The sequence below is a fragment of the Lepidochelys olivacea genome (assembly GCF_965140295.1).
Source record: "Lepidochelys olivacea isolate rLepOli2 genome assembly, chromosome: 5".
Classification (NCBI taxonomy): Eukaryota; Metazoa; Chordata; order Testudines; family Cheloniidae; genus Lepidochelys; species Lepidochelys olivacea.
The window spans coordinates 109,431,845-109,457,207 of NC_140415.1; the positions used below are offsets into that span (position 1 = coordinate 109,431,845).

Consider the following 25,363-nt stretch of genomic DNA (forward strand, 5'->3'; position numbering starts at 1 on the left):
CATACAGATGGGTCCAAAAAAGAAAAAAAAAACAGGAAGAGTAGTGACACCATATTGTATACCAAAATTAGGAATTAATACATCCAAAGGAATATCAGATTTTGTAGCTGTCATGATAGCTGAACTAGTAGCAATGATGCCAACGTTAAACTGGATCTGGGATGTATGCCCAGGAGTGGTGATAATTTTTTCAGACTCAAATATAGGCCTTACGGGTATCTCCAAAAGAGGGTATCTCCATATGTAGAAGCGATTTAATCAATGAAATTGTATTTCTAATAATAATTAGTACAGATGGGGATACATGTAGCATTAGCCTGGACCCCAGCGCATATTGGGAAAAAAAGGAACAAAATGGTGGACAAAGCAGCTAAAAACCCTGTAAGAAATGAAAGGATTGACATGGATATACCCCTGAGTAAATAGGAATGCAAAAGCATATTACAGAAAAATTTAAAAGCGCAAAGGCAAAAAAATGAATCAACCAAAAAAAAAAAGGAAGGTGATTTTTTGAATTGAGCCCTAGAGTTGAGGATAATGATACACTTCAGCATCAGGACAGAAAAAATAAAGTGATTTTGTTTAGAGTACTAATTGGTCGTTGTGGTTTAAACAAAAATCTTTTCTGAGTCAACAGACACAAAGATGGACGCTGTGCACGATGTAAGGTAGAAGAAACAATTGATCATCTTTTATAGGTATGTAAGGGCTTTGATAAGGTAAGGCGAAAGTTTTTCTAAGAATTTAAATGGCTTAATGTAACAAAAATTACATTATGTTATTTAGTAAAAATATTGGGGAATGGGGTAGTGTTACGTGTCCTGAAAGACACAGGCCAGAATGAGAGAATATAAACCGCTACCACTGGTGGCCACTATAGACTCTCCAGTCATAGAATATCAGGGTTGGAAAGGACCTCAGGAGGTCATCTAGTCCAACCCCCTGCTCAAAGCAGGACCAATCCCCAGATTTTGCCCCGGATCCCTAAATGGCACCTTCAAGGATTGAGCTCACAACTATGGGTTTTGCAGGCCAGTGCTCAAACCACTGAGCTATCCCTCCCCCCAAGTCAAGTGTGCTTCACCATGAAACAGAAAAATAAGAAAAGAAACAAAGGGGGGACATTCAGGAAATTGCAGAAAAACTGTAGAGTGTGTGGGCTCCTGCAGGGAAGATGCTGAGACCAAGGAAGTTCTGTGGGGAAGCCCTGATGGAGTTAGGGACTAGAAGTTTGGGGGCCGAGAGGTCATCCTAGAAGGCTAGGCTCCAGCTAGGAACAGCTGGGAGGATGGGCTGTGAGAACACGCTGGGTGGGAAAAAAAGAGCTCTGGGCCAGAAAGAGATGGCTCAAAGGGGCAAAGCAACCCCTGGCAGTGAGGGGGAATGCTCAATAAACAGCCACCCTGCTCTGGTTGGTTATAAGCTTTTGGATTTGTGTGTTTATATAAATATTGAGTGTTATTACATTTTGGCTGGGGAAGGATGATGCAGTATTGAAAACTGTGTCTTTAAGTTGTTCAGCATCTCAGCCAAGAAGTCTGGGGGAGAGGAACTGTAGAAGTCCATGTTTTGTTATGCAGAGGAATTGCATCACTGAATAAAGAGGAACTCTTTTAAGCACTTTGGGCCCTGAGTGATTCCAGATCACCACACAGAGGATTTGGTGAACCAGGCAGGGCTTCTGACAGCTAGGGGAAGATTGAACCAGGCAATGACACACTGGGCCTGTTGATTTTCCCCTGGTTCATCAGAGAAGAGCTCCACCTACTGCAAAACAAGGGTTGCTCAATTCAAGACAGGGCTGCCAGGCTCTGCATCACCCTAGTTCTGGTACCCCCAGTCTGCAAAGTTCTTGTACCTTGGAATAGGATGACACATCTGGAGTTGGAACTCTCCTCACAGGCTGCAAAGCAAGTGCTTTAACTGCCTCCACTCTCCTAGCCATCCCTTCAGTCCCACCCCACCTGGTTAAAGAACAAAGGAAATTCACTTACAAAAAACATTGTTAAGATTGCTGCTGAACACTGGACTTCACACCCCAAACAAAAATGCTCATTTAGGGTATCCCCACCAATCTCCCAAAAGAATGTCAGTGTTACAAGAACACACAGGGAAGGGGACAGGAAACAGAGGCCTCTGTGCCAGTGACCTTATCTCCACCTTAACTACACTTTTGTAAGTACTGTGGAAACAATGGCCTAGAGAAACACACAAAACAAGGCAGGCCCACTGAAAGTAACTCTGTCTGGACTTGCAGCATACCTACTATTCTCAGCTTCTGACTTCTTCTGAACAGAGCGTGCTCATCATGCTGGAATGTTCAAATGTGTAACGCTATGGTAAAGTGTTCAGTGTCCAGAAGACCCTAAACAAAGACTATTAAACTATGTCACTTACAGCCTATTTTAACTCAGAACCCTTATTGTACCTTTTGCTCACGTAAAAGACTGGTACATTAAAACACTTCCAGACATCATCCCCATTAAAGTGTGAGGCTTGTTGACAAACTTACAAGTACATGTCCATTACTCTGGATCTACAATGAAGAGTCTGTGAAATTGTACAGTGCCACACTTTTTAAAGAAGGTTAGAGGACCAGGCATAAATTGTATTGGAAACTGTATGCATACAGTTGTGTATATGTACAATCAGTTACTATGACTGGGTGCACAGGAAACCAATGGGAGTGCGCACTCTGAATAATTTCATGCACAAAGGTGTGCATCCCACTGCATATTTCTGAAGATCTTATACAAAATTAATGCATGCTCAGATAATCAATTCACTGGTCATGTTTGTCTGTAATGGTCTGCTAAAGACCACAGAAACGCATCGGAGTATGATTGAGGACTCTTGAGTAGCTCACAGCATGGCTGTAGCTTATCGCTATTCTAGTACATTTGTCCACTATTGTACACTGCTTTGAGATCCTAAGCTGAAAATCACTGTACATGCTCAAATACTAATACCGACTGTCCTACTGTGGAAAATACGAATGCAGAAACCAGCTGAGATATTGCAAACAGATACGCAAAGAAAGCGTTGTGACATCTCATTACTTAAAAAACCCAATGCAGCTAAAAAGTCTTCTCTTTTTATTTTAGTCTTGGTGGAATTGAAAAGCAAATACAGTATCTAGGGAATTTCACTAAATCCATTTTCTGTTCTATGAAAGAAATCCGCTGTAAGCAACGGTGACATTGTTCAATGTAATTATACAGAAAAGGTCACAGAGGGAAGTATTTCAATCTCACATCATTTAGGGAAGAGAGGTTGTACATCTAGAATTGTGTTTGAAGTGTTTTAAGGCTCAAACTCAGCCCTCACTTACCTCTGTGTAACCTCACTGACTTAAGAGTGGAGTGGCAGGAATCTAACTGGGGGTACAATCTGGCTCCTAAAAGCCGATTGTCCGATCAGTGAATTTTTGAAAATTAGACAGCTGCTTGCAAACGATTTGGTTCCAGCTCCATAGAGTAGCAGTGATCGGCTTGTCAGCTATGGGAAGAGCTTGTTCCTTTTATCCCTGTTCCAGTCCTGTTGTGCATTAGGCTTCCTTGCTTGCCTGCCCACAGCAACATGCATTGGTTTGGCAGCCTGCAGTGCAACTAAACACAGTCAAAGGAGATCATTGTTTTACTACTGAGCACCAAACCAGCAAGCAGAAACACTTACATTAGGCTTTGATCCCCTCCTTCTGCCCCAGAGCACCCTCTGCAAAAAATCCCACACATGTTAAAACCTAGAAATCCACATTCACCAAAATTAAAGTGCCTGGCCAGCAACTAAGGCCTGATTCAGTTCCTGTTAAAGTCAATTCAAAGACTCTCCTTAACTTCAGTGGAATAGAATCAAGCTTGAATTGCTGTGTGGCTTTGGATAGGCAATACCTCCCGGCGCCTCAGTTTCCACATCTGTAAAGAGGGTTTGGTAATACCACATACCTCACAAGCTCCAGACATTTGTGAGAGAGGTGGCACCAGGCTCAAGAATTGTGAGCATGTGTGTCTGGTTAACGAAGTTTGGATCTGGATTAAAACTTCACCAAATCTCAGTCACATTCAGATCAAGGCTTTTGGTTTGACCCTGCATAGAGCTAGAGGCTATCCACAAAAGGTACGTCTACAGTGCAGAGGAGAGCGAGCCTCCCAGCTTGAGTAGACAGACTTGTGTTAGCTAAAATAGATGTTTGGATGTTGCAACACCAGCAGAAGCTCCGGCTAGCTATCTGAGCTCAGAACCAGTTGGTAGGGTGTGCATGAGCTCGGCTGGCGAGCCCAAGTCTCCACCAGTGCCACAATGTCTACACAGCTATTTTTACAGAGCTAGTGTGGGCCCTGCTAGCGTAAGTCCTACTCAGATTGGGAGGCTCTCGCAGCTGACGTGTAGTAAACTTACCCAAAGTTTGGATCGGTATCCAACATGCCCTAAAATGTCAAGTTTTGGTTTGGGCCCAAGCTCAATTAATTGTGCTGTTTTCTGTGAGTCACCAACCTCATACAAAAATACTTGATAAATGATGCCATGTTTTACCAAGTTGGAAAAAAATCACCCCAAAGGCCAACTATATTTCTTAACTTGAAGCTCTCAGAAGGTGATAGATTGCATTGGCATTGCTTTCTTTGGCGGTAACATGACATGGTTTTCATCTTAAATGGGATCTTAGGTATAAAAGTTATGCTTTTATCATCAACTGCATTCAGTATTGCAATGAATTCAGCATTTATATTGCTTTTACACATTTCCCCTCTTCAGTAAACACACTTGCCTTTAACAGGAACACCGCACCACACAGAATATCACTTCAGAAACGCCCAAATAATTGCACATTGTTTTCATGTTTCCATTACCCTGCTTGCACTGTACAAATCAAAAACATTAATACCAAGTGGGTGAACGCATAGTTTGCTAATTGTTTAGGATGCCTCAGGCCAACCATAGAGCAAAGAACCCTATTCTAGAAAGGTCATTTTATTCAAGAAATAGCTTCTCTCTGTGCAAAACCCCCAAATTGGCTTATTTTCCCACTTTAAAAAAAATAAGGAAAATAAAAGAATGCTGTTTGTACTTGTCACCCTGATGGTCACATTGGGGCTAAATTCTGCCCTCAGAAACATTCAGTAAGCTCCTACCAATTTAGCTGGGGAGCCGCTTTGGAGAGTAAAATTTGAGATTCGGTGTGTTTTCGTTTAGGCCCCTATATTATGATTCAGTTAATTATCCATATGCTAACATTTTAATGCTGGTCATTTAATTTGACTAGATCAGGTACTCTGGTTAATGCATGAAGAAAACAGCTTCTTTCTTATAACGTGAGCATAATGGGATATCCAGTCTGTATAATAATTAACACTAATGTGATAGCATCTTTAGATCTCAACTGGCCTGAACCAAAGCCCAGTGAAGTCAAGCTGACTACAATGGGCTTTGGATCAGGTTCAAAGTGTTACAAAGATCGGCAAGTTTTCTTATGTCCATTCTACAGAAAGGTTAACTGAAGCACACAGAAGTTTAATAACTTGCCAAATTATCTGGCACTCTATATCAGTCATACAGTGACTCGAAGGTCTCCCGGCTCCCAGCCTTGTGCTCTATCCCGAGACCACAGCTGAGGTGGTTAGTGTAGCGTGTGTAGTTACTAGAGCTGGTCAGAGCATTATGACGACAATGAAATTTCAACAAAAAGTGGAACTTTCATGATTTTTTCCCCCGATCAGCTTGCATGGTTTTTTTTTCTTTTTCTTTCTCTTCTTTTCTTTTGCATTGTACATTAAACATCAAGATGTATGCAGATAAGTGAAATATAACCAAGGAACTATACAGAGAGCTACAGAGTCTTTGCAATGCTGTCAGATTCATGGATTCAGGGTAATTTCCAAGATACAACCAACCAATCATTACTCTAAGAGGGGAGTAAAGAAAACATGAGACCAAGGTCTGTAGCATAGCTCATTTTATTGTTTAAACAGTTTTTGCATAGGAAATATATCCGCTTCCAGTAATTGACTGCAGTATGAGCAGCTGCTAGCAGTATAGGCTGGATATAACAGTAACAATCACATTAAGTCAAGCTTGATTTACACCAGTTTAAAACTTGTGGCAGTTGAGTTCATTTGTAACCCACAAAAAAGTACCCAAAAGAACATTATCCTCCTCCAGCCAGGCACAATAAAAACCTTTGCTCACATTCTGGCTCAAAATGGGTCTGCTGCCAGAGAGCCCCAGTTCCCAAAATTAAGTAACTCTAGGGTAATCCATCCTACTGGGAAAAGTTTGTTACACCAAGATTGTTCATGCACCTACTTCTTTTAATTAAAATACAACCTTCAATATTTATGGCCGACAGTATGGGGGGAAGTGCCAAAAGTTTTAAAATGGATCAACCCTGGTGTGTAGCTAGCAAGCAATAACTGACTACTTGTCACCTACAGTTGTACTAAAGGTATCTAAAGAAACACACAGCCCTACAAAAGTTGTTCTCAGAGAAATATCATTGAGATGGGGTGCCTCTTCCCAGTTTACTAAAAGTTCTATATGATATAAGCACAAATTAACAGCTTGATGAAGACATAATCTAATGCAGTTTTTGAGAAGCCTATGCCTGGGATTGAGATACCCCTCACATTCTACAACGTTGTAGAGATTTTTTTTTATTTTATTTTTTTTTATTTTATTTTTTTTTGTTGTTTTTTTTGAAGAAAATGTTATCTGAAACATATTTACAACTGAACTCAACAGAGACTGTGAAATTGAACAGGCACTGCTCATTTGTTTGAGTTTTTTGGTAAACATTTTGCTGGTTTATTTTGTTTCTTTCTCATTTTGCATCAACTTTTATCAGTCCATGCAACTTCAATGCCCTCAATGAAGAATGCATAATAAGCCATACTTCTTAAAAAAACTTCCTTCTGCATATAGAGATACATTTGCCACATCAGTCCCTGTAGCACAGTTTTCAAAACCATTCTGTCAAAAATACAGTAATACAAAGACTGGCTTTAGTGTCACTAGCTCACACTGCTTTCCGTTTATTTAGGCCACCTTTTGTTTTACTGGTACTGTATCATGCAATAAAAGTATCAAAGGCTTAGTCTAGCGTATTGGGATGCTAGTGGCACTGAAGCCCTTTTCACAAATTCAACATACATTTGAATTGCAACACACACATTTCTAAAGAGTAATAACTAGTGAACTCTTTTATTATTAAAAAAAACTACTTACAACCATTGAAGAAAAAATTGCAACAAAAAATGAAAAAATTGACCGTCTCCAACTTGTCCCCTTTACTATTAACAATGTGACCAACAGAGCTGTGGTGTGGAAACAGTACAAAGAGTTGTCATGGCAATAAGTTTGGCTGATGCAAAGGTCATTGTGCAGGGTTAAAGGGCAAAATCAGTGGTCCGTGTTATCCTCCAACTGCAGTGCTCCACCACACCCACACAATTTTGAGGAATTAAAAAAATAGGGGAACTAGCAGAAAGTGCAAATAAGAAGGAGATAGTTTTCAGCTCCTTCAGCATGGAGTAGAACATTCAATTTTGAGCTTTTCCTGTTGAACTTGATTAGCCTGCATATTTTTCTTTAAAGTTTTCTATAGAAACCAAATAAAAAAAGCTCAGGAAGCATGCAGCTGGTTAATGTTAACAAAGGACCTCGACAGGATCATGTAAACTATATTGGATGTTATGCTTAGGGCCGTACTCCCAGTAATGTTATAGAGTTGTTTCATTAAAAGTGAATACTGTACACTGAATATGGGATAACTTTCTGCAGCCTTCATAATCTCACACTGTACAAATAATTTAGAGTTTAGGTACAGAACACACTTGGGTGTCATGGCGGAGTATGTCCCTGTGCAATCTCTTTCATTAAGTCCTTATGAAGCTACAAGTCGCAAATCCAAAATTCTGCTCCCTGAGGACACAGCTATGTGAGACAATAAGTACTGTTAGAGTTCTCTGCCTATCCTGAATGCTCTGTGAACCTAATCTTAAATACCATCATGTAACAATCACAAAAACTTTTGCTAAAGGCCATATATACTAATAAAAAGACAGTGGTGCTTCCAACATCCTGAAATGCTCTGAAAACCAACTTTTCCAATACTAAATACAACAAAATAACCTTCATAAAATATAACTTTTCTCCATTTACAACTTTTTTTAAAGGATTAGTAACCTAGGCTTTTCAAGCATAGGAATCTGCGAAATAACTCCTAACGTGGACAGATTTTTTTAATACATAAATTAAGAAACTGGAGAGTTTTAACCCAAGTCCAGTTTCCAAACAAGGAATATTCTTGTTTACTTTAAAAATGGAAATGTCATATATTTCCATTATAACTGTTAAAAAGTTAGCTTTACAAACAAGGGTACTTTAATTAAAAAAAATTCTTAACAAAACTATACAGTGTACAAATTACTGTCTACAAGGTAGGTGGTTCATTAAGAAGATCCTCCGTTCTTCTCGCTACTTGCAGCTTCACAGATTCATTCACATATTTTCAATGGAGCTGCCCACCTGAACATCACCCCACAACTATATTGCTATAATTAATATTTTTGCCATGTCTTTATGTACAGTCTCCTTCACTGCCTTTTTTTTTTTCCCTTAGTCAAGCCTCAAACGTTCATGTCACTCCAGGGGAAACACACTTCAGTGGCACAGCCATAAGGCTAGGGCTGCAAAGCAACTTAATAAAGGCAGAACAGTGCACATAGAACGGGGTGGCTTGATTTAGTCAGAATACACTTCCTGGTGAAGGAGGAGGCTAGAGACTGGATTTGAGTCCTCAATATTTTCTTAATCTTTTGACTTTTGAACTTAGGAGAAAAAAAAAAGAAAGAAAAGAAAAAGAAAAGAAAAGGAAGTTTGGGTTTCTTTTATTCAAAACAGGCCTTTATATTAAAGAGGTAGGCAGAAAAACCCACAGAGTAGCTTAACATTCCACTGAGGAAAATTCATTCACATGGAGCGAGTTTGACTTAAAAAAAAAAAAAAAAAAAGTCTGTGTTTGTAAGCTTGATTTGTTCACACCATAGGTCAAAGATACATGAAAAGTTCAGTTAAGAGCATCCGCCATCTACAAGGATAAGCATCATTTAAATTATTGCACTTTATTGTCTGGACTTGCCTTGGTTTCATCCTGCTGTGCTAGTCAAAGTTTAAAGGGACATTTTACTGAATGGGATAATCAAATACAGTGCTCTAGCACATAACCATGCTTCAGAACTGTTATTAAGTGATGTGCTGAGAGAACAATACGCAGTTTATTTTATCAGGCCACAGCCTAAGGGATCCTCCAGGTGGTTACTACGTTTCAGTTAGTCTTAACAGCCACTTACTTAGTGAATAAATTCACTTACTATGGGGCTCAGAAAAAGAGCAACATAAAGTTGGTTTCTTTTTTTTAATTTATCTAAATATAAACCTTGAGGATTTTTTATTTTCTATTTTCTCTCTCTATTGCCTTTTAAGCCTTGCCTACACAGCTTTCTTATAACACGTCCTACTGATACCGCTCCAATGGAGGTAGCAATGATGGTGGGTGCGCGAGTGGAGACAAGGTGCTGGCATCTGCCACTGTTTTTAACTATATTGTCATCTAGACTTGCTCTGAGCAGGGTTGGATGACACAATAGTAAAAATGCCAGCACTTAAAAGCCACTAGAGCGTTCAGCAGTGCTACCATTGTTAGAGCTGCATCCCAGTGGTAGACCAATAACGGGAAATTTCAAGACAAAAAGCTGGAATAGAAGCGGCCTTTATGGGCTCAGCTATCCCACAGGGGGCTCAATGCTCAGCAGTCTATTCTCCCCTGCATCCGAACTCCAATAAAAGGGTGTCTATTGATGGGAAAATGCTCCCTAAATTGAGCTGTAGAGTCCTTATGTATATATGGTTTGCAGCATTAGGCCCACTGGTCTGTAAGATTTTACTTTACTTGAAATAAACTTTTCTTTACATTGTATTCTAATTCCATTCAAGTTACAGTACAGAACTGCAGCTTTCCATCTGACCTTTTGTATGTGAAGAAATTCTAAACCTGTGGCATCTATTTGCTAAGGTAGATGCCTGTAATTCAGATGATGTGTGTTAATAAACTAAAAAAGACTCCAACTCTTTGACATAGGGAAAAAGAGTATTCACCAGTCATTTAAATATAGAACTCCAAATTCTCTGCTGGTGTAACTCCTTTGGAGTCAACTAAAATCAATGGAGTTACACCAACAAAGAATGTGGCCCACTACGTGCATCTCATAGAAGACAGTGTGTTTCCATGTCATTCTAGCTAAAAACACCCTCTAAAAGTGTACATTTTGGAATACCATATCTTTGCCATAAATGAAAGAGACTCAGTCTCACTGTGGGTCTTGACCTCTCGAAATAAAAAAGTAAAACAATTTCCTCAAGTCAAGTCTGCCTCCAACAGAATCCTTTTTTTTTTTTTTTTTTTTTTTAAATCCAGAAATGAGTTCAGCTTGCACCCCAGGTGGGAAGTTAAAAAGAGGGAACCTATTTGAAAGTTTGTCACAGTAGGCAGAACAGTCGCTTTGCAGCCCTTGCCTGGCTAAGGGTGCACGGCTTCACAGCTACACTGTAAAGTGTTAAAAATCCTCCCCACCCTCCCCAGAATATATATATATATATATATATATGTATAAAAAAAAAAACCCCTGTCCATCTCTCAGTACACAAAAGGACCTCATCACACTGCAAAAATAGCAGTACCCACTTTGGTCAATTAAAACAAACAAAAAAAAGCATACATTATTCTTTTTTTCCTCTTTTAAATCTGTGTACTTACCTATAATAACCAATACAGCTAAAAGCACTACCTACATAGGCAAAACTTGGTATTGCATAATTCGTATAAATTTGAAAACCCCCCCCCAAATATTAATTGGAAGATGAAAAACATGAAAGATTAATAGAAAAAACACCAAAATACTGAAAATATTGCTGGTCGATTACAATTTTTAAGCGGCAACTATACACAGCCATGATATGCTTTATAAATGTGAGATAAAGGGTATAACTGTCTAAAAAATCCATGATGTCACACTTTTTCCCCCCATCTGGAGTACAAAATATTTTGTCATAAAAATGGTAAAGATTTAAAATAATAAATGCAGCAAAACAAGTAGAGTGATGTCACCTTTTTTTTTTTTTTTTTTTTTTTAAAGATTTCAAGGCAAGGCACGTAATGTGGACATTATAACTTCGTGCAAATTAGGATTACTGGAAAGAGTATTTTTTATCAATTAATTAGTTTTAAGAGACATAGAGGCAAAATGGGTCTGCCCATGCACGTTACTGTTCTGTCAATATGAGAAATGTGTTGAACAAGGCTAATTTCTGAAAGCACCATGCAAGTTTTCAGCACCCTGTGATTAGACTTTTTTTTTTGAGAGTGCATGTTTAAATATATTTTACCCCCCACCCTGCTATTCCCAGTCTGTAAACTGTAAGCTTTGCCTTTGTGACATGGATTTGCCTTTTTCTTCGTCTCTATGATGCAGATTTTATAGAACTTTACATACACCCTATGGGTTATTGATGCAACCAGTAACTTTAAATAAATAAATCCTACCCCTCTATGGAGGCAGCAGCTAAACCAACATAAGTGCTGTGTTTCCATTAATTTCTTCTTCTCAGTGACATGATTTGTCTTGATTTAATGCCCTCAAAACTGAGGGGAAAATAAATTTGCACCAAGTAATTTTAAATTCTTTTTTTTTAATCCCCTCAATTTAGAGTCCAAGGGCTGAAGGACTTATAATGATGTTCCCCTTTAGATATAATTTTTAAATTGCACTTGCCTCTGTAAGTATTTCTTTAATGGGTAAAAAGGTAAATTAATTTTTACTGTTGCAAGAGGAGATAACACTTTTACCTACAGAGAGGCATTTCTTCCAGAGAGCCTGTGTTCATACTGACTTTGAAAATTCCAAACTAGTTAACATGCTAGAAACGGCTGGGGTCAGGGCCAAAGTTTAATAAATCTGTTCTGATAACTAAAGGTTACAGAGTTGTTCTTTTTTTTAAACTTTTAGAAATCAGAGTGTTGAGAAAACGGCTGTCTCACAGCCCTTGTCCTCTTGCAGCTCTGTTGCTGCCGCCTAGCCTTTGTTTTGTGAGATAACTAGGAATAGTGATCCCATGCGTAAACAACAAGAATACTAAACCAATAAAACTAGCTTATCATGCAAATATTAAGGCATCTAGAAAGTCAGTTAAAATATATTGTCAGAGACAGAACATCTATTTCCCAGCGGACTTCATATAACAAAGGCTACTTAGCAGGGGCTGCATTCTACCCATCAGTGAAATATCATCGACCCTTTTTATGTCATTACAGTTTCAACCTTAAGGGAATTAGTGATTGTAAATGCTGCAATTGCTGGTCTATTTTTCTTCTTTCTTCAGTTTCATTTTTTGTCCTGTCTTCCTTTCTTTTTTTCTTTTTAATTTTTGTTTTGTTTCATTTTCCCTCAGTTGCTTGTTTCTGCTTGAAGGAAAGGCTCTCCAATTATGTTCAAACCATAATTTTGGACATTTGTCGGCAGGATTGGCGTCCTGTTTGATACTTGAAAAGGGACCAAGCTAGCCCAGGTACCAGGACTGTTGAGAGAGAGAGAGAGAGAGAACAAAATAAAGATTAAGAATGTTGCAACAATAAGATCATAAATTTGATTAAGACTCAGATTAGTATTCATTATAAATAACACTATTTAAGATAAATTTAAGATGGTAAATTTGTGAATGTCACTTGAACTTCAAGTGTGTACGACTTCCTTTGCAAACTCAACTGAAAGACAAAAGTAAATGTGTTAATATGAATTATTGTAATCATACACTAAATAGCCCGCTTATTCCATGAGAGCCCCAGACAAGTTAAAGAGGCAAGTTTATGGAGCAGGTAAAAAAACTACATTATGAGAACTCATAGGAAACTGCTGCTCTGATTTTAAGAACTAGTCAATCCCTTATAGTGTACATGTTATACTGCTTATTATCAGAACACAAAATACACATTTAATGTATAATCTAAATCTCTTCTGTGATTTAATAAACCTTCTATCCCCTCTATCACACCATTCAACCCCTTTCTTCATTATATTATGTGCCTGTGAGGTGCATGAGTCCAAAATCAGAGCAGACTCTGACAAAGAAGAAATGTTTTTAGCTTTAATGCATGAAAACATAGTTTTTAAAGACATTTTCAAAAGCAGGGTGCATTCCTTATTACAATCCTATGGCAATAGCCAAGGAACAAATACTTACTGTCACATGTAGAAATTAGGACCATGAAGTCACAGTAGAGCAACATTTTCAAAAGTGCCTTAGCGACTTAGAAACCTACATATTCAAAAGCACGGCTGTTACTCTGAAACATTGCACCTGTGTCACTAAGGAATCTAAGTCTCATCAACTTGCAATTTTTTACCAAGTAGTAACTATTAGTAATAAGCATTACACCCAGTGGCAAAGTATTTGCAAGATCAGGTACTTATTCATTCCAGGTCAGATTTCCAAAAGTGTACAGTGCTGACAATTGGGGCCAGATTTTCCAAAAAGCTCTTTTGAAAGACCTGAGCCCTCTGAAGATCCAGCCTTTTATGTAGGTGCCTAACAGGAAGCTGATAAATAAACAGGAAGCTCTTTGGAAAGTTTGGCCATATATTGTTCAGCAAACATAAGCATGATAAGAGAGAAACCATTATATCAAATGGAAACATACATTCTGAGTCAGACTGTCAAAATGAGGTATGCACACCTGTGCAAGCAATTAATTTATACCTATTTTATTGCACCAAATGTTCTCCAATACCCAGTGGGTGTGTGCACACTAGATATTTGCATACTCATGTAGTCATTTGGCACCTGTCTATTCAAGTGCATACAAGTCTAATCTGTGAACATACATTGTGTATCTGATATGTTCTTTTTGTGCAAAACATTTGTATATGCTTAACTTTGTAATCTGATACCCATATTATATTTTTGATGAGGGAAGCGATAATTATTTTTTCCTCCCATTTCTGTGATCATCCCTTCATGATCCTGTTTCCCCACATACATGCACATGCTTGGTTAGTGCTAATGTGAGTTAGGAGTATGCATTAAGGGGAAAACAGACCCCCTTTATCAATCTTAAAGTGTATAAATAATAATTACGATTATATCTGGCAGTTTGTGCAATCTTTTCAACTGTTGCTATCCAACTATAGAAAAGTATAATTATTTTGAAAAGTCCATTGAACATGTTCCTCAGGTAATCAATACTATGGGAAAAAGTCACCTTTTCCCTTTAGTCAAATATTGTTTTCTTCTTCATCTCTTTAACTCAGTTCATTTGGAAGTATACTTCTGTGTAATATAGAAACTAAAGCCAAAATTTCTAAATTGTGACTTAGATGTGAACTACATGTGCTCAGCACCTCTGAAAATCAGACCACAAGTTTTTAGATGTCTAACTTTACGCACCCAAGTTTGAAAATTTTGGCTTAAATTCACAATCTTGCTCGCTTTGAAATCAATGGTAAAACTCCCATCAGAGCAAGATTGGTCTGCCTCAGTGAATTATATGGATCATGATAACCCTGAGATGTATGTAATAATGTCTATAAAAACAATACCACCCAACAGCATTTGCAAAATGTACAAATGCTTGAATGCTAATGTGTCTCCTACTAGAAAGCTGCCCACAAGTGCTGCTATTTTTCACATGAGTTTTTAGATCTTGCAAATCTAATAAAACTTTATGATCATCTTAAATTTCCTATTTCCTCAAAAAATGTCTGTGAACTTTGGTGAACTCAATGTTTTATTGTTGTTTGCCTAAGAAAGAATTTTTATGCTCGATATTCAAAAATGGAGATAGTTACGCAATAAATCTTAAAACATGCACTAAGAGTTAAATCCATTTATACATGAAAGATTTGCCCCATATGATCTGATGAAAAGATTAGGGTTCCAAAAAAATATTCAATACCAAGATCTCATGTAAGAGGCTTAATTGTTTCAACCTATCTCTCTTCATCTTCCTTCACTATTTGTGTCCCACAATGCATTTTTGTTCATTATCCCATTTTAATGTGAGCAATGTTAAAAATGCATTATGAGGTGAGAGCTAGTAAAAACAACCAAAATGATTCCATGCTGATTTGTGTATAGGAAACTGTAATAATAGAAAATTGCAATAAATAAATAAAAACATTCTAAAGAGAGACTGCTGAGGATTTGTGGTCTTAGCCACTTAAAACAGAAGAGTAACTAAAAGAATGTAAATTCTGTGGCAGATTCAACATGGGATTGGAAATGTAAATAATTTGCATTGCAAAGAAGAAGTTCAGATAAACTGCTTACAGGTTATCTTTTTGGAGAATTCACCGTGTACTTTAGTGGCTGGAAGTTGATCTGACTTTTTTTTTTTCAGTTGACAACCTCCTAATGACAACAGTATATGAAAGACAGCAGTTTATGTTGATAAAGAACAAATTACTATTTGTAGCAGTTTTCTTATCCAGCATTATACAGAGGAGACACAGATCTTTATTTTTTTGGAAAATGTTCAATAAAAATAAATTGTAGTAAGTGACTAATAGAACTGTTGCTGCAGTATAACTAACAAATTTAATTTAGATGTTTATTTAAACCTTTCAAACCTCCCATCTTACATTATGACCATGTCACAAATGCAGCATACAATATATTTGTCAATACGGTTTATGAATCTTTGGGGAAGAATAAATCTCATAGGTTAACACTCTGCAGATTCCATATGAGTTTTATAAGCCTCTTACTACCAGTATGTAGGTTAAGTTAACAATTATACGATATAGATTGTTCTGGTATCCAGTTCATACTCTTAGGGAAAACAGTGCAAATAACTGAACAAATGGCAAAACATGCCAGTGCAATGGTATACAAGTGCTTTGGTTAGAAATGGAATCACAGCTTAGGTGTCTGATAATTTTTTATCTAAATTGAACTGCTGGGTAGTGGCTAGTTCTTTCCCCGGCAATGGAGGATTGTCCCTACAGTCTTTTCCAGCAATCTATCCTGCTTTCGAGCACTGGCACTTCTAGGTGAATGGTTTCAAGAGCTTTCAGAACTAGTCATGCATTTAAGGAGCAATTCTTATGAGAATTCAGTTTGATATAATGATGTTTCCTGGGGCAGACCTGTCCTACCACCTATAAATGGTCAATTTCAAGTATAAGAATATATGCAGGAAAGGGAAGGGAATTAAACCAAAATGGTGGAAATAAGTATAGTGCCTAATGCAATGGAACCCCAATCCAGGTTGGAACCAGTGAGTGCAGTGGTAATACAAATAATATTAATCAGAATGCTAAATCACAACTAACTCAGGCTCTTTTAAGCTGCAAGGTATTTGTGTCTGTCTTTCAGATTTTGAAGCCTCGTTACACTTTTGCATTTCTTACAGTAAAATGTATGATAAATGTAATTCAACTTTCAATCACCACTTGGTGGGTCAGATGCTTATGAGTGAAAACACTGATGGCAATTCAGTGCTCATGTGCCCAAACAGACAGATCTGGAGATCAAGATCTTCCGTTTATCCACAGAACAGGCACAGACTGGATAGAAGTTCTCTGCAATACCCTGACATCATCCCTCCACCATGACTGGGAGGGAACTTCTGTGAGAGTAAGAAAGTTTAATCTCCACACCCATTACATCCATGGCTTTTCTGAAGAGATTCCTAACAAAAATGTCAAGTAGAGCTAATTGTGACCCAAATTTTGCCTGGTTGTTATGTGGGTAGAAATGGTGTGAAGAGCATAGATAACTTTCCCTTCACCTCACCATTGTGTGATCTGATCAGATTGCCAGGCAGAATTGCAACCCCTGATCTCAGGAAAGCACAGACACAGCCCCCTCTCTCTTCCACAGGGTGCCCCAAGGAGGGTAGAGAGAAGGCACATCAAAGCTGTGCCCATCACACAACTGGCAGAAGAGCTGGCTTTGTGGGAGGAGGGTAGTGAGCTGCATGCTACAGAGATTTGTAGAAGGAGGTCTGTTGCCTCTGCAGCCCCAAACGGCAGCTCCCTAAGATAGAATGCCTCCTGGTGCTCCCGCTGGGACAGAGCAGCTCCATGCTGTCCTTACTATCTGAGCTCCCTCTAAGCTGTGCGGCTACGCAGCTGCCTATTAAGCACTGTGCAGGTGCTCAGGGCTGTGGCAAGGAGAGATGCGTCTCCGCAAGCCCTGGACCTGCTGTGGTGTCCCTCCCCAGGCCCTGACCCAGCCCAGCCCCGGACCTGCTGCAGCCGGCAGACAGGTGCCCCTCCCACTGCCCAGTCCAGCCCCAGCCGTGGCTTGGGGACGGTCACCCTTTCCCCGAACCCCAACCCAGCCCTGGACCTGCCATGGCCGGGGGACAGGCACAACCCCCCCGACCCAACCTGGCCCTGCTGCAACCAGGGGAGAGGTGCTGCTGCGGGGAGAGAGAGTCTCTCCCCACCATAAACCTCGGGAGCCCCACTGCACCCCAACCCTCTCATGCCCCAGCCCCACCCCAGAACCTGCACATCCCTGCCGGAACCATCACCCCCCCACACACCCCAACCCTCTGCCCCAGCTCTGAGTCCCTCATCCTTGGCCCCACCCCAGAGCCCACACCCACAGATGGAGCCCTCACCTCCCCGCATCCCAACCCTCTGCCCCAGCCCTGAGCCCCCTCCCACACTCTGAACCCCTCGGCCCCACCCTCACCACATGAATTTTGTTATGTTCACCAACATGGAGGTTATGTGTGACACATTACCTCCATATTGGTACACATCACAAAATTCACTCCGCACGTGGGAAAAATTAGAGGGAACACTTCTTACTATGCAATCCGACAAAAAGACATCATTGAGCCCTGTGCTGGTAGGTTTTGTGACATGAATAACTGCCCGCTAGATAAGGGGATGAGCTACAAACTTGTTCCATGCCATATAGTTGTAGCTGTGTTGGTCCCAGGATATTAGACAAGGTGGGTGAGGTAATATCTTTTATTGGACCAACTTCTGTTGGTGAAAGAGATGAGCTTTCTAGCTTATACAGAGCTCTCCTTAAGGTCTGGGAAAAGTACCTGAGTTTCACAGCTAAATACAAGGTGGGTCTGATTATTTAGCATAGGTAGTTAACACATATTTCAAGGGGTTTCTTGTGTATCGCTGTCTGTAGAGTTCCACTGTTGAACCTCATCGTGGTGTCCAGGAGGTTGATGCTAGTGTGGGAGTGTTGTAGAGAGAGTTTAATAGATAGATGATGGTTGCTGAAGTTGTGGTGGAAATCTATGAGGGAGTTTAGGTGTCTGTACAGAGAATGAAAATATCATCAATGCATCTCCAAAAACCTGACGGCAGCCATCCAACACAAAAACAAAAAGGGGAACCAACTACAACAACTCCACTACCCACAGACACCACATCCAGGAGAAACCACAGCACCAAGACCCACCATATGGATTCTATGTGACACTCCAACATCATCAATTTGTCAAGATTACTCCTAATCAGAGCTGAATTATCTGTACTCTCCAAGGAACTGAACTACTGCCCCACCACAGGATCTGATACCATACGAACATGGGGAGAACCAGAAGAGTTCTTCTGCCCCGCCCCCCTTTTTTGAGAGAGAGAGAGAGAGATCAATGATATTTTCATCCTAGGTGTCCAAAATCCACAGACTGCCACACTTACCTTCACAGATTCAGTAACCATCCCAAGCACACCAAGAAATCTATTATCTACAGCCAGGCACTCAGATACCACAAAATATGCTCCAAGGAAAAAGTCCAGGTATACATCTTAGCATACTTAAAACCACCTTCACTAAACAAGGACACTCCACCACGGAAGGAGATAAAAGACAAACACACCCTATCACCTGTGGGTGAACACTTTTCACAAAGTGATAACTCTATAGCTGACCTCTCAGTCCTCATCCTCAAAGGAAACTTGCACTACACCTTCAAAAGATGAGCCTGGGAGCTTAAATTAATAACTTTGCTAGACACTAAAAATCATGGACTGAATAGAGACACTGGATTTATGGCTTATTACAACAATCTATAACCCACTAACACTCCCCAACCCATGATTGGAAAGGTGTGAATGGACCCTGGAAACATGGTGTTAACTACTTGTGCTAAACAATCTGTTCCACCTTGTATTTAGCTGTGACATTCTAAGTACATTTCCCAGATCTGAAGAAGAGCTCTGTGTAAGCTGGAAAGCTTGTCTCTTTCACCAACAGAAGTTGATCCAGTAAAAGATATTACCTCACCCTCCTTGTCTCTCTATATGCATTCCATGTAAGTTTCTAAACAAGGTTACAGGATAAGCAGCCGTCAGAAAAGAGCTTTCAGTTATATATCTAGATTCCAACCAGCACCGTTGTAAGGAGAGGCTACCAGTGTCACTACCAACTCCATGAACCATCATCCTTTCATAATAATGTTAATAGCAGCAGCAGCAGCCTTTTCTGGTAATAACTAGAATTTTCAACAATAGATGCATTCTGCAATCATCATTTCTTTGTTCACAAATGTCATAAAATAGCAAAGACAAACTCTACCCGTGTCTTAGGGATTAATAGTTTCCATTACAGTTTTCACATGTTAATGCAATCAAGATTTCACCCATGATTTTCTTCTAAAAATACTAAGTGCTCTTTCAAGAATCCCTGATCAAAATATTACTGGAATTGACCATAAGCAGCACAGTATTTATATACAGTCCACTGTGGAGGTTATATTAATGTGAGGAGAGTAATAAACAAATTACTCTGCACTGAAGAATAAATGTAATCAAGACTTGCACCAATATCAAGTTAAGTCTCCAGCAGTTAATACTTCTGTTGTAAAAGCTTAAAAAGTCTCTGACACACGCATTTTCTGATCTCTTAAAAAGCAGACCTAAAACAATGGTGCCCAAACTTTTCTTGTCACGCCGCCCCTTACCAGTAATGTAATTTGTCTGCGCCCCACCTCCATTACTGCACATTTGGCTCAGCAGCGGAGCTTGTGGTAAAGGCAGAGCTGGGAGCAGAACTGGAGCTAGACAGGGATTGAGGACAGAGCTGGCCTGTGGGAGGAGACAAACTGCAGCTCAGGGTGGAGTGGAGCTGTGGCTGGTGCAGGAGCTGGGTTGGGAGCAGAATGGTGCTGCGGCCCTGGCCGGAGCTGGGCTGGGTGACGCTACCTCCCCGCTCCCCATGGGGGCTGACCCAGGCCCTACCATGGGCCCCTCCCCCCAAACACTCCTTCGTGCCCCCCCCCCCCCCAGGGGGCAGGCCCCACAGTTTGGGGACCACTGACCTAAAATATCATTTCTAGATGCAGCCTTACCACCTTTTGCTGTGATCATATCAGCTCTCACAAGCTAATCATGGCCAGCCTAGATCAGTACTTTGGCTAAAAGAGCTAGCAACACCTTGATGCTGAAGGAAGTGATGTTGATGACGTAGCAGGGATGCTCTACCTTCTGAGTCAGAATTGAACCAATGCCCTAGCACAGCAATAGAGGGCAATGTACTATTTGAAAGTGTTCTCCTTCAATTGAGACATGAAGCTAAAGTTCCAACCACTTGTGGACATTAAGATTATATGCCACTTTGCAGGACTAGTGGTGTTAACTCCAGTGGCCTGGCTAAATTCCAATTTGGTTATTTCTTCCTCTGTTAAAACTCCCTTGAGTTTCTCTTGTGTACGGTACTTTCTGTCACTCTCTGTCCTGAACTGGTGTGTGAGCAGTTAGCTTGTGCACTTAAACAGCGGCCACATTCTACCTCAGAAGTGGGTGTTCATTTAAGAGATACTATGTTAAGTATATCTCTGCTTAACTTAGGAAGCTTTTTATACTTTAGTTGGGCAGAAATCATCCTCTCGATCTAGCAGATGGAGATGTAAATTCCACAGGGAAGTAGAGGCAAGGGAGTTCTGCTTCTGAGGCATTGTTTTCCCTCTCATGGACCTTAAGAAGTTTCTCAGTGGGTTTAGAGTGAAAAATAGGGGAAAGGGGTCAGGAGACATGCATCCTCCTATGAATACCACAAAAAGTGCTCAGCACAGTTAGCTCAGACTGAGATTTTGGTGCACGTCCACTCTGCACTGTGTACCCTGACTAGGTTTAAGGAGGGTGAGATGCCTGGGGCAGCAACTGGCTGGAGAGCTAGCTGCCATGAAGCTGAGGTTGGTGGGAGTTCCCAGGGACAGTGCAGAGGCACAGGGTTCCTAGTAGACAAAGAGATACATGGGTTTTGGGGGACCCTGCAGTAGGACTGGTGGGTAGAGGAAACAAACGAATGAGATCTAACAGAGTCCTTCACCAAACACACATGAATGTTTTGCACGGGATGATTTGTTTCTTTTATGTGAGCTAAACCTCTGAGAAAAACAGATTCTGTAATTTCAGGCAAACATATGTGGCCAAATAAATAAACAACAAGAAAACAGGAAAATTCCACTTAACAATAAAAGTTTGCAATGCAGCAAAGGAAAGGTTAACTAAAGGGCTGCATTTCAGCACCCAAACTGGGTATTCCTGTTCTCTAACATGACACTAATTTTCTTTTTCAAAACGTTGAATAGAATTTTTTTTTACACCTAATCACAGAAGCATTTTATACTTCTTTTTCTTCTTCCACAACTAACTTTATCATTTAAAACAGTAATTTATTACATGCTATGTGTTAGCACTTTGGTAAATACAATCAGAATTTTCTTTGTTTAGTAAACACAACACTAAATGCAAGTGAACATCTTGTTTGCCACACACACAAAAAGTGCACTTTTATTGCTTAAAATGAAACAACTTGAGATAAAATGGCTAGTAGGTAAAATTCCAGAGTCACTAACGAGTTAAAGGTACAGTTTACACTTGGGAATTTTCTGTAAATGCTCCTCCTTCCCTAAAACTGCTGCCAAAAATCATCTGACAGGAAATGTAAGATTAAGTTTGTTCTACCTAAGTGAACAAAGAGTGCTCAGAACAGGCAACCGGTTTACTGCAGAGCGGGAACTTTCCTAATCCTGCTGGAATCTGCAGTGCTACTCAGAAAATATCACTGGAAAAGTTGTTTTCTTTACTCAACATCTTGTCTCTAGATCACCTCATTTTGGTTGCACTGCAGATCTTGCTGATTCTCCCATAAAGGTTAACTTAAAGCTCCAAACATAATCATGTGGAAAATGGACATTATTGATTCCTATGGTCCATTGTTCCCCCATTCTAAGTCCCTGAAGTTCAAGTTCAATCTGGAATTACATCATGTCTGGTTTCTCCTGGTTACCAGACGGCTTGAGACGTGACCACAGCTACAGAAAAAACAAACAGCCTTCTTCACGCTTCGGCTCCCCTATCGATTCAAACATAAACTTTTTTTCTTTCTCTCAAGTATGCTTCAAGTATGGAGCATGGTTAATTTAGAGATTAAGTTCCAAATTAGATTATCTAATGGCATCTTAATGGATTGCTGACCCATTTCCTGTGGGATGGCAGCATGCAAGTCTGGCTGGAATACAATTAATTTCTTAGGAAGTGTTCTGAAGATGTTTGCCTAGATGGAAAGGAAACATAATGTTCTGCACATCTTTCTTTATTACTGAGTTGGGTGAAACTATAAGAGATAGCGATTTAAATTGAAAAAGACCAGAAATCCTTGCATTTGTCTGCTGTGAATACTTTTATCACTAGAAGATTTTCACTTCTTTGTTCTTAGTTTCAAAAGTTGAGTTTGTACTTTTATCCCAAACAAATATGAACTGTGGAAATAAAATAAAAAATCCTTGATCTAACAGGTGTGTTTGTTGTCCAGATGTGTTAACTTTTTTTAATACAACAGATAACTACAGAAACACTTAGTGATAATTCAGTTGTTAGTGACTTTGTATGTTCACTAGATTCTGACAGACACAAGGTAGTGTGGTATGGAAAAGACTCCAAGCAATTTCCACTTCCTCTCCCACTCCCCCACGAACTGGAGATTATTCCATTCAGCTGCCTTATCTGCATTATTATCACAGCCCCAGAGTAGTGCTAGGGGCAAAGAGTGCTGCTTAAAAAACTGAACATTTTGAACACCCCTACAGCTAAAGCTGAAAAGGAAATTCAGCACTCTGAGAATAAAGCTCCCCTCAGGAGCTCCAGGAACAAACCAGCTGTTGTACTGTACTTATGTGTCAAGATAACAAACTGAAGGCAGGAAATGCTAGCCTAGTGCATTTGCCTGGGTAGTGTAAATGTAATGTTCAAGTAACAGTTAACCCTTAAGAGCAACAGTTTTTTAAAAAGTATAAATTATAGTAGTTGAGAATAATAGGAAAATTAATAATATCTGTGATAAAATGTATATTTTACCACTAGTGGTTTGTTTACAGTTTGTGAAAGGCTTACTGGAAAATAAGGCTTACTGGAAAAGTATACAAAGGCCCAATCCTGCATCCCTTTGTTAATCATGCTGGAGTCAATGTGACTAACCTTGTGGGTAAATAATGGTTAGTGGATCATGCACCCAGCCCATACATTTCACGGAGTCCTTCTCTCACTCACTCATAGTTTAAGTTTTACTTGCATCCTTTTTTGTTTACTGTGCAGTGCTTGAAACTTTATTTTCCAACTTGAGTCTAACTATTTGCAGTTACCTCAGCAAAGGTCTGAATGACCTTTGTTTAGATAAGTTCTAAATCATAGATGTATCATAGAAAATCAGGGTTGGAAGGGACCTCAGGAGGTCATCTAGTCCAACCTCCTGCTCAAAGCAGGACCAATACCCAATTTTTGCCCCAGATCCCTAAATGGCCCCCTCAAGGATTGAACTCACAACCCTGGGTTTAGCCGGCCAATGCTCAAAACACTGAGCTATCCCTCCCCCCATATTATCTTCATCTGTACAGCAAAAAGAATGAAGTATAGGGTCCAGATTCAGTGAAGCACTTAGGCACATGCTTAATTTTAGGCATTATATAAACAGGATTACTCATATGCTTAATATTAAGCACGTGCTTAAATGATTTTCTGAACTGAGGTCCTAATGTTCAGTGCAAACAAACACATCATATACCAATAAATAGATAATAAAAATGTTGCCAGTCTTAGGCAATCATGGTACCAGGAGCAAAATAAAATTACTTCCAACTATTATATTTAAAACCTGTTTTTGTTTATTGTTGAGGGTGTTGAACAGATGTTTTATGTAAACTTCTCCTTCACTGACACCAATATGTTTATTTTAACCAACTGAAGGATACATCTAAGTTTGTATAACTATTCATACACATAACTACTCTGCTTTTTTTGAAAATACGCACACTGAGGACTTAAGTTTCTCATTTTGTATAACTCACGTTGTCTTTCTCTAGTGATTTTAGAAGTTGATGTTTTTGAAAAATATATATTACTATTCCTTTGGAAATTACATCAGGCTTGTCGTTTTACTAGAAAAAAATTACCAGTTAGTTTTAAAATCTATAGATCATTTAGCACTGTTTGGCATGACTGGCAGCCAATGATAAGACGAAGTATACAAAAGAACAAGCATAGGGACCCTGTCACCTCTCACCCTCTCAGAGGGTGGTCCTCTCCGAGTTGGGGATGAGGGAGGTCACTGACAGTGCAGCATGGAGAAAACTTTCAATGTGGTCACTTCTATCACCTGATCTATGCACAGACAGAAAAGCTCATTTTCAGGCACCACCAACTCTTTGACCTCAGTGAGTACAAGTATTCAACAAGACTTCTCAAAAAACAGTGCACCACAACATATTCGTTGTTGCAACTTAAAACTATCATGAAAGCGTTCTATAAAAAGTCACTCTATTTACTATCCAAATGAGTATTGCAGATTTGGAGGAAATGCTGATCAAACAAGTTTGTGGGAGAAAACTTTTCCATTTTCCTTTTTAAACAAGGAAATATTGCTTTACCAAACATTCAAAAAGAATTTATTGCTCCAAGGTTTCTTTCTTGTAATGATATAAAGACTTTATCAAGAAAACTACCCACTTGTTATCGTATCTCCCATTTATGCTTTTATGTTTTCTTTTCCACGGATGTTTGAAAAGAGTATCTGTATCCCAAAGGCTACATTTTAAAAATAACCCTCACCTACATGTGATTACATGTCTTTTTTCCCCCTCCTCTCTTTTAGCAACTTACAGCCAAGGAGCACGTGTGGTAGGCATGACAACTGAAGTCCACAATGCACTGGGCCAGATCCTCAGCTTGTCTAGCTCCAATGAAGTCAATAATACTACACTGATTAACACTATCTGAGAAGCAGGTCCACCAATCACTAGCTCACAAACTGAGAGTTCTTGCCCAATCTACAGTCTCCT

General features: G+C 39.6%; 1 protein-coding gene across 6 annotated transcripts in view; it reads right to left on the minus strand.

The window, feature by feature from the left end:
• Nucleotides 1-5,936: 5,936 nt before the first annotated feature.
• Nucleotides 5,937-25,363, minus strand: part of NFIB (nuclear factor I B) — a 220,841-nt gene continuing 201,414 nt past the window's right edge. For all 6 annotated transcript variants that reach the window (XM_084627865.1, XM_084627864.1, XM_084627870.1 and 3 more), the window contains one exon: nucleotides 5,937-12,627. In XM_084627865.1, the coding sequence (XP_084483991.1) occupies nucleotides 12,498-12,627 (130 nt within the window). In that variant the 3' untranslated portion in view covers nucleotides 5,937-12,497. The remainder of the gene's footprint in view (nucleotides 12,628-25,363) is intronic.